Raw genomic sequence first — 10,679 nt, forward strand, 5'->3', positions numbered from 1 at the left:
GAGAGAGAGCAAAGCTCTCAGCGTAGCTAATAAATGCAGTTTAGCCTTGGAAAAAGTTTTACTAAGTAATCTACACATTTATTTGATTATAACTAAGTTTATGATTGTTTGAATATACCAAGTGATTAACTGACTTCATTTAATATTGAAATAAACATATATTTACTTTTTTTTCCAGTTTTACAGTAAAGAATAATAACCAACAAAAGTTACGCCTCAGGATTTTATTCCAAAATGTTCACTATTCATCTAATGGAGCACAATCATGTTCTGTGAGGGCAGAATACACATTTGTAATGTTACAAAATATTTATTTTTCAAGTAAATGCTGTTTTTTTTAAGGGATAGTTCACCAAAAAATGAAAATTACCCCATGATTTACTCACCCTCAAGCCATCCTAGGTGTATATGACATTCTTCTTTCAGAGGAATACAATCGGAGTTATATTAAAGGGGTCATATGATGCTATTTTACAGATCATTATTTTGTGTATTTGGTGTAACAGAATATGTTGACATGCTTTAATGTTCAAAAAACACATTATTTTTTAAAATACTGTACATTATTGTAGGTCCTCTATGCCCCCGTTTTTGTAAGAAAAATATCCATATTCAAAACGTAATAATCACTTTAATCTAGCTTGCGCTCACTGTTGTACACGGAAGCAGCTCTGGGTGGATGACGTATAAGGTCAGCTTTGCGCTTGCTCAGAAGTGATGCAAAAGGAAACGCAGCAGAGAGATCAAAACAAAACAACGGTCACTAATTAGAAGTACAAAACGAGGATTTGTAAAGAAGAATGTCAGAGGATTTCGATATAAACCAAGAGGAGACTGGTTTTCCTTTGCTAAAGTAAGGAAACTTTGCTTCCTTTGCTCCTGTTAACAAACGTTGGTTTTCACGAGACTCACCGGCGCATGCGCAACGCTGAACTCATACGTCATCCGCCCGGAGCTGCTTCCGTGAACAACTGTGTGCGCAAGCTACATTAAAGTGATTATTACGTTTTGAATATGGATATTTTTCTGACAAAAACACATCGATTCACTACAGGAGGCCTTTGTTCACTCCCCCCGGAGCTGTGCGAGACACTTTTTTTTAATGGATGGTCGCTTTTTATTTAACTTCTTTTGGACTGATGCATGCAACACCCGCTGAGTGGCATTAAACAGCTTGAAAGATCAAAGACTCTTTTTAATATAACTCCCGACTGGATTCGTCTGAAAGAAGAAAGTCATATCCACCTAGGATGGCTCTGGGGTGAGTAAAACAGCCTAATTTTCATTTTTGGGTGAACTAACCCTTTAACTTAATCCTCTTCGTCCCACCTGGGACATAAGGCCGCCTCCTGGATGTGGGTTGGCCGTGAGGCAGTGCAAGTCTGATTTTAACATTTTTGTTCTGAGAGTTTTACCTGTGGATTTTGGTGATTATGACGTTTCCCCAGTTGATGAAGGTGACGGTCTCACCCTCTGTGAAAGTTTCTGCATCAGCTCCCTCAATAAGGACCTTTGGCCCGTACCACACCTGCTTCATTCCCACATCTGCATTCTGCAAATCCCCACAAGATAGGATGTCACTTCACTTAACATGTCTCTCAATGACTGTGACAGCTTCCTAAAAATATTTTTTATGGCACTGACAAGTCCTTTAGGTGCGTGTGCTTGCCGGTTTTATTACCTTGGGATGTTTGGCAACCTCTTTCATTTCCTCCTTGGCCTCAGAAATGCAGACTGGAACAAACTGCGAGCTTAGTAGGGCAGTGTATCTTGGGGCTATTGGGTCAATGACCTATACAGGGAGTGAAAGTGAGGGGTACAACTATTTCTGTAGATCAGTGGTTCTCAAACCTGTCCTGGAGTACCCCCAGCCCGGCACATTTTGTATGTCTCCCTCATCTATCACACCTGATTTAAGCTCATTAGTGGAGACTGCAAGACCTGAAGTGGGTGTGTCAGATATAGGGAGACATACAAAATGTGCAGTGCTGGGGGTACTTCATGGAGAGGTTTGAGAACCACTGCTTTAGATAATAGTTTACAACAAAAAACTAAACTAAAGCTTCTTTGCTCTCACACTGCTCAGTATGGATCGACAGATGAAACCGGATGAGTGAGGACAGGTAGAGAAGAGTGAAATGAATAGCAGGGGAAGCCAAACAGACTGTAACAGCCACAGATGTGCATATTGACTGCCCATAACTGCTTGCAGCCTTTATTTCAGTAGGTTTACAACATCAACAGTGGAAGTATTTATTTTCTCTGACTGGGATATGAGGAAGTTGAACACCATTACCAGGTTTTCAGAGAGAAATCAAGAGCAAAAGGTTTGAAACATGTCACTGGGGAGCGCTAAAGCTAAATACGTTTGACTGAACAACATGAATTGTTCAGTATTAATGTATGTTCACTTTCTAGAGAATCTGCCAGAAGCTGTATGAGGGGAGGAAATGGGCGATAGCACAAACACAGACACAAGCTGCATATGGGAAGAAGTCAGAAGTCAGAAGGGGGGGGGGATCAAAATATTTGTGCCATAAATGATTTCAAGGTGCATGATTACAGACCAGGCTGTCCAACTGGACATGCATGAGCGACAAACTTGAAATCCTTGATTTCAAGCTATTCTGTGCTAGATCCATAAATGTCATTTCACTGTCTACTGTATGCAAAATTTGTGTAACCTGGTCTTTATTTAACAAATGATGATTCTCAGTGTAGACAGACCTACCACTAGTGGTGGGCGGTATGACCAAAAATTTATATCACGGTATTTTTCAAAATTATACCGGTTTCACGGTATATGACGGTATTTCTTTTTTCTTTTTTTCATGCATGACCGGGTGTAAACCACATTTTCTACTGATTGAGAGAGGAAATAGGCTACTGCAGTAGATTGACTTAGAATTGGTGGCTATGTGTGGTGGTCAGTGGATATTGTGGATGAGCTCTTCTGTGTCATCACGTTCTACTAGCTCTACAGCTTCAGTTTCGGAACTTTCACGCTTAGTAACACATACAGCGCTCATATTTATAATTCCAAACAGTCAGTAGGCGACAGGTGCTTGGAAACGCTGTTTTGTACTCATTTATTGACGAGTCGGCTGTGGTACGGCCAGCTGAAAGCGATGCTTCTCTGCCGCTCACTGCACAGAACAGACGCCGCCGAGAGAGGTGACACTGCGCCGGGAGAGTCAGACCTCGCGTTTGCGGGGCAGCACTGGCGACATCTTCCAACTGAATCATAGCTAAGGTTTATCCAAAAAAGTCGCTAAAGAAAAATAGACACCGGTAATCGGTATGAACCGGTATACCGCCCAGCACTACCTACCACACTAAGTGAGCGTGCTTTTTTCTGTAAGGTCAAACTTTTGTTTTATGTTAAGATGGCAGCCAGGAAACAGCAATATATTTGTGTTCCACAGAATAAAGAAAATCATAAGGTTTAGAATGACTAAATGATGAGAGATTTTTCATTTTTGAGTGAAGAATCCACGACAGAATAAATATTCTGCCAGATGAATAATCTGGACTTTTGTGAAAGCCAAAGACCAGGGAATATAAAGTTAGAGGGAAAGAAGGAACAGACAATGCAGGGGGCAGAGGAAACTACACGAAGAGGAACAAGAGGAAGAAGGAAGAGGAGTAGGAGTACCTTTTTACAGCTAACTGGCAGCTTGTAAACAGAAGAGTGAGATGCACTTTAATGTAGAGCAGGGGACACAGAGCTCAGAGACAGACAGAACGCGAAGTGTTTCAATGTGATATCACAATCACCTAAATCAGGCCACTTTGACCATAAGCTAACTCTATTAGAAGAAACTAAAACCATTGACTAAAATGTCTCTGAATAAATTAAGAGGCTTTAGAGATCTTGGCTACAAAAAACAACAACATTCCTGCTCTTAGACAAATTAGTACCAAGGGTTGATGGTGTTAAATGGATAGTTCAACCAAAAATGAAATCTCTGCCATCATTTACTAACCCTCACATCATTCCAAACCCTTTTGTTTTCTGTACCTCCATTGAAAGTCCATTTCACCAAAACTTTCAAGCTTCAAAGAGTACATAAAGACATTGTCAAACAAATCCATATGAATGAGCAGTTTAATCCAAGTCTCCTAAAAAGACATGATTAACTCATATGATGAAAAGATCCAAATTAGGTTTTTATGCGCAAATGAACAACACTGATCAACGCACATACATACAGATCATCAAATATGGTCAACGGAAGGTCTACCGTACTTGCGTGACAGTAAAAACTAGCATGAAAAACTTGGTTCTTGCATGTCAAACAAGCATGCCTGCGTTTCTGCTTACCATATTTCACGTGACCGGTGTTTGCGTGTTGATCAGTGTCTAAGTCTGTGAATAAAAACCTAATTAAATCTATTTATGACAAAGTGATTGTGTCACGATTAAACTGCTCGATTCATACGGATTATTTTTACATTATCTTCATGAACTTTTTAAAACATAAAAGTGGAATGGGCTTTAATTGGAGGGGCAGAAATCTCTCAGGTTTCTTTAAAAAAATATCTTCATCTGTGTTTCGAAGATGAAACAAAGTCTTGCGGTTGGGTTTAGAACAACACTTTTTTTTGGGTGAACCTTCCCTTTAAAGGAATCACTCAGCCAAAAATGAAAATACATGTAAATGATGACAGAATTATCATTTTCTGAAGAACTATTTCATTAAAGAAAAGCATGAGAAAATGAATGGTGCCAAACCAAGAAAAGAAGAGAAGGCTGAAGCTTGCAGTAATGAGCAAAGTGTTAAAGCGCGCCAGACATGCTTGATGCAAGTAATGAAGTGTAAAGGATCAGTGTCAGATGACTTGAATAAACATGGAAGCACAATTAAAAGCAACACAAAAGCAGTGGTTCCTGTTAAATTAATTTTAAGAAAATAATATCAATTTTTTCTGACTTAAACAACAACAATTAAATGCAAGTGCATTTAGGTAAGTTAGGCACAGAGAATGAGAAAAGTGGGTGCGAGGGAGGCGTGCAAATGTAAAAGGGCAAGACTAAGTAGAGCACTAAAGGTGAATGCACTGAGGGTCTGGTGAGCTTAGAGGCTAAGGTCTTGAAAATTAGCATAAAAAATAAAAGTTTTTCTTGACAGAATATCACTGGGAACGTGCAGAGATGCTAGCCAGCTGTTCAGTTTAAGGTTTTTAAACTAGTGAATGAATGGGATGACAAGGACCAGCTGGAGATCAGGTGCAGCCATGATGAACCCAGGCAAGATTTTAATATTTACCTTCTTGTTGAATGCCCAGATCTTGTCCCACTCCATATTGACTACCGATCTCGAGCCTCCCTGTAACAGAGCGGAACGGACAGAAAATGAAAAAGAATGTGAATCAAATTGAGTTTGATTAAATAAATAAATCTGAAGTGTAAAGACTGCACATGTGGATGAAACTATTTTTATAACTAGAAATTTATTTAAAAAAAAAGACTAACTAATTTAATAATTTTAAAAATATAATAATTAATTCATTAATTAAAATAGTTAAACAATTTTTTATGAGGACATAAAATTACTGTCAGTACTGTTTTATAAAATGTGTAATTTACAGTGATTTTACTAGTGTCATACCAAAGAACAGTCCCTACTATGGTAAAATCAGTGTAACACACAACCTTGTGGCTTAATGCGTTTGAATTCATTCCCAAAATGTATTCTAATTGTGAGAAAAACACATACCTGAGCAGAAATAAATTGTTTGAGTCCCTCGACAGTCATTCCTCTACGCAGCACACCTCTGACTGTGGGGAAACGAGGGTCATCCCTGCAGGAAGGAAAGATAAGGAGAGAAAAGTTTAATCATGCAATCTAAAAGAGCTCTTTTCTATAAAGTCCAGAAAGTGAGAGTGATACACACCAGCCATCCACATAGCCCTGGTCGACAAACCAGGTGAGCTTCCTCTTGGAGAGCAAAGTGTTGTTAAGATTGAGTCTGGCGTATTCCCAGATGTACGGTTTACGCAAACCAAGGGCATCTATTACCCAGTAGAACTGCTCGTCTCTGTCGTGATACTCAGTGGTACGTAAGGCATGCGTGACCCCCTCAATGCTGTCCACAATGGGGCACGCAAAATCATATGTGGGATACACTCTGGGTGAAGGGAGTGAAAAAGAAGATGACCATCAGTTAGAGGAAGCCATCATTTGGCACTATTCAGTAACACGATGCATGCGTGATGTTCACTCACTTGTAAGTATTGCTGGTGCGAGGATGAGGAGCGTTCTTGCAGCGGAACAGTGTGGGGTCACGCAGGCAGCCGTTGTTGGAATTCATGTCGATCTTGGCTCTCATGCAGCAGGTCTGGCCAAACACTGTACCCTTCTTCATCTCCTCCCACATCTGTAGGTTCTTCTCCACAGCTACGTAGATAGACCACATGTTCAATACAACAGCTCAAATCACCTTTCCTTTGGAGATGACAAATATTAAGACCGGCACTGGTGATGCTCACAGTTGCTGCGGTTGCGAGACTCCACCCTTTGCTCTCTTTCTTGTTTCATGGCGTCTGGAGGAGTGTCGTCTATATAGGCCTTGCCCTCCTGTAGAAGCTTCTCTCCCATGCGCAGGATGGTGGGAAAGTGATCACTTGTGTAGGTGAACTGGTCCGGTTTGATCTGTAGCATGGCCACATCTTCCAAGATGACCTGTAGCAAAAAGGTGTTAGCATAGCCAAAGGGGTCTACAAAAAATTGTTTGGATATTGTACATGTTGTAGACATGTATTGAGGCTTGGCGCTCATTCCAGAGATGCTGGTTCAAATATGGTTTTCTCACACAATTAGTGTAGGGAAACCCCTTGCTTTTGTTTTTTTGGAGGTAATAGAGGATATGGGCCATTTATAGAGGACAAGGACCATAATTCTGTATGAAAGGGGGCAAAATGTCATACCTTCTCAAAGTCCTCTTTCTCTTTCTCAGGATTGGTGTCATCAAAACGCATGATGAGCTTGCCCTTGAAATTGACCTGGTAGTGCTGATTGAGTAGAGCTGCCTTGGCATGACCGATGTGCAGGTATCTGAGGAGTTGGAATGATAAATACTTTAAATGACTTCATTTTGGATCAAATAAACTCAGCCTTGGTGAACATTACAGACTATGTATATTGTGACTGATGTTCATTGTATAGACAACACTACTTACCCACTAGCCTCAGGGGGGAAACGCACCACTACTTTGCCCATCTCAGCACCAGGGAGCTCCACAAACTTTCCCAAATCCTGCTTTTTTTCCTTCTCCACAGGCTAAAAACATAGTTTGGGACAAATTAACAACTTAATATAAGGTCCATGTTAATATAAGGTTCCATGTTCAACGTTTAGCCAGGTTGACTTCAATTTTAACATTAAAAAATAAATGTCATTTAAAACTCAAACTTTAAATTTCTAACTTTTTTTCCCTCAACAGAATACGTAAAACTGCAAAACCTGCAATACCACATTTCCCTGGGATAGTAATATACTCACAGTGGCTTTGATGGCAGAGATCTTGCTGGCCCATTTGCTGCCCACTGAGCTGAATGGCACCTGAGAGCTCAGGAACAAAAACCAGCGGCACAGATGAGGGTAGGAGTTTGGCTTGGCCTGTGACTCGCCATTTCCTGTGGATGAAGCACCATATCGACTTTCGAGAATTATTTATATATAAATAATGTTCTAATTTGACTTCTAGCTAAATGACTGACCTTTGAGAGCAGCCCAGACGCAGAGGTCAGCCAGGGTCACACTGTGACCCACCAGGAAGGTTCTCAGTGCCAGAGCTTTATCCAGATCACCCAGAGCAGAAGAGAGATCTGACTGACCACAGAGACGACGGGCACTGAACTCCAACCAGTGATCAACCTGCAAATGGCAGAACAAGATCAACAACATTAACCAATGAAATATTTGGAATTTGTTATAGAGTGCCAGTGAAACATAGTATATGATGCTTAAATATAACCTCAGTTTGCTCCATCATGTTAGATCCATAGAGTCCCAACGCCGGAGCCACTCGGGCAAGATAACGCGTGATGGAGTTCACGTCACTAAACTGCACCTTACTGAAGGAGAAATAAGGAAATAAGACAAAATGATGCACATAAATATGTATACAAGAAAAATATATTTAATTTTGTCCCTAAAAGGCTTTAACTATAATACATAAAGCATACTCATACAGGCCCTATACTCACTCAGAGACATGGAGCATGGTGTCTTTGCCCTCCTCCACAGAGAGATTGACGCTGCCCTTCACATGCTCAGCAGTCAACAGCGCCCCTACAGGCAGAGAGGTGAATTACAGTGAAAACCGTCAATGCAAATCTAATACTGTACCTGCTGTGTGCAAAGTCATGCAAACAACTCTAAAATGAAAATGACACGTTCCTGCATTCGGACATTTATTTCCAAATCCACTTTTTTTCCAATATTATTGTGCACATACATACAAATATACTATTGCAAAAAAACATAACTGTCATTGATTTGTGTACAACATATTTATGCCATCAATATTTTCCTTAAACTGATGTAACCGAACTGTCACAATAGCATGCACTTTTAAAAAAATCCTGAACATGGGGTGAGGTTGAGTGAGCAGAAAACATAAAAGAGTGCAACCTCAAATGAAACAAAAACAGACGTGCATTCATTATAAGGTTACATTATGAGATGATATCAAAACAAAAACAAACTGATCAAACAGGTCCATCCAGATTCTGTGCTTATGTACTTTGCCAACCATTTATGTGGTTTAACTAGTTCATTGCCAAGAAACCTTCATTAACAACATTTATTTTATTTTTAGTCAGCTAAATGCACAAGTCAATTATATATACATACATTTATATTTGCTGCACTTGCCCAAAAATGTGTGGTGCATTTTCCCTTGTAGAGACATATTACGTGCATAATAGTTTTGATGAGTCAACCATTCTCGTGATAAGTTTATTCAATTATTAGCTTTTATAGGGTTTTGTTTGTTCAATTTTATTTTTACTCCAACATTTAAATGTCTTATTCTTTTATATATGTATGTTCCACGTGTTTAAGGCTTTGCATTGAATGTTTATTTAGAATTTGACATAATTAAATACAATATATTTGACATTAAATTACCATTCTCGGTGTCTTAAAGTACTATTTGTATCAACATGAACATTAAGGAATTAATAATATCCCATAATACAGTCGAATAGAAAACACTTTACAATAGAATTGTATTAATTTACTGCACTGGATAAAATGAATATCAATAAGCACGATTTTCAGCATTTATTAAAATATATTTTTTAACTGAGTGTATTGAGAAACCTCCACACAGCTCTAACATACATGGCCGTTTTCTGCTTTTTGCCTGCCTGCATGCATGCAAGTTCGCAGAATTCCATTTATGATGAAAAAGAGGTTTGACAATTAAAATTTCTGAGACACTCAATTACTGCATAAAACCAGTCACACCCATTTTGGGTTTTGGTTTACTACGTTCCCACTGGTTTTGCACACGTTTGAGTAAGCGATGCCACTTAATTTCTAATTTCACTCCATTATGGGCCCATTACAACGATTACACACATGCAAACAAAGATTTCTGACAAAAAGAGTTGAATAATCCTGCTGCTCAAAGACAGGTGTGAGGTAAACAGATTCAGACATATCTTTCAAATGACTTGCATCAGCCAGTGACACTGCTTTCTCAGCACTGGATGGCGCACTTCAATTCATTTCACCAACAACAAATGTCATTCAGCAGCTCTATTCGCATTTTTATATCTTAAATACATGGTGAAACGGCTCTGAAATCAACATAAAACAAAGAAGCTCAAACAAATCATTCGTTTTCCTCTGTATGTGACTGAAAACCTTTAAAACTCCGTCATAATCATGAAAACGCACAAATTATACTTCTGGTTCACTTTTACTAAAGCACTACCAAACAACTACTACTGTCAGTGTTCTTGCTTTTTATCTATTAACAATGAAAGCAGTGGAAGTCAATTAAACGGGGGGAAAGGGAGACAGAATTTAGATATGCCACGATGGCACGGGGTTACTCTACATGTCAGTCCATTGAGCCGCAGCCCGAGCTCAGTTGCAAAATGCATTGCGTATATGCACCTCGCATGTGTACTTACCTAGAGGTGGGTTGCTACTGTTGATAGTCAAGTTTAGTGCCATGTCGTTCCTCCTGGTCTGCTCGTAATGGCCCTGTCACACTTCCAGCATCAAACTACTTTGCAGCCACAAAGCTGCTCAGCGCCGCCTCCTGTGAGTGAGAGAGAGCACAGCACTAGAATGATCCGGGAAACCTGAACCCTGAAACAATGGTTCCGGTTATTTTCGAATGCTGTGTTATTGTGTGCCCCCTGCATGCTTCTTTTGAAATTGGCAATCATAATGTTGAAAAACAATAAGGTGCTATAGTACAATTATACGGTAGAGTTTCCAGTCACCTTTCGCTTTTATTATTGTGAATGGTGACTGACGCTGTCAGTTCCTTTTTGTAATATAGGTTTGTAATACAGATATATTTTTTAAAAGTCTATTAACGTAAATTAAAAATATCAAATCTTGAATATGATAGAAAGGGTCACAATTGTGAGATATACAAATTTGAAATGATGAGAATAGACATGTGATACATTGCAAAAGAGACATGT

General features: G+C 39.3%; 1 protein-coding gene across 1 annotated transcript in view; it reads right to left on the minus strand.

The window, feature by feature from the left end:
* LOC107732550 (bifunctional glutamate/proline--tRNA ligase-like) overlaps positions 1–10,314 on the minus strand; it is a 20,780-nt gene extending 10,466 nt beyond the window's left edge. Inside the window, 14 exon segments of the mRNA XM_016543912.1 lie at positions 1,416–1,552; positions 1,682–1,792; positions 5,271–5,330; positions 5,721–5,805; positions 5,899–6,132; positions 6,230–6,401; positions 6,494–6,686; positions 6,932–7,058; positions 7,184–7,284; positions 7,507–7,640; positions 7,725–7,881; positions 7,982–8,081; positions 8,214–8,298; positions 10,155–10,314. Of these exon segments, the coding sequence (XP_016399398.1) occupies positions 1,416–1,552; positions 1,682–1,792; positions 5,271–5,330; positions 5,721–5,805; positions 5,899–6,132; positions 6,230–6,401; positions 6,494–6,686; positions 6,932–7,058; positions 7,184–7,284; positions 7,507–7,640; positions 7,725–7,881; positions 7,982–8,081; positions 8,214–8,298; positions 10,155–10,197 (1,739 nt within the window). The 5' untranslated portion in view covers positions 10,198–10,314.
* Between the last annotated feature and the right edge of the window lie 365 nt (positions 10,315–10,679).

The sequence above is a fragment of the Sinocyclocheilus rhinocerous genome, unplaced genomic scaffold, assembly GCF_001515625.1.
Source record: "Sinocyclocheilus rhinocerous isolate Xijiao unplaced genomic scaffold, SAMN03320098_v1.1 scaffold1635, whole genome shotgun sequence".
Taxonomy (NCBI): Eukaryota; Metazoa; Chordata; class Actinopteri; order Cypriniformes; family Cyprinidae; genus Sinocyclocheilus; species Sinocyclocheilus rhinocerous.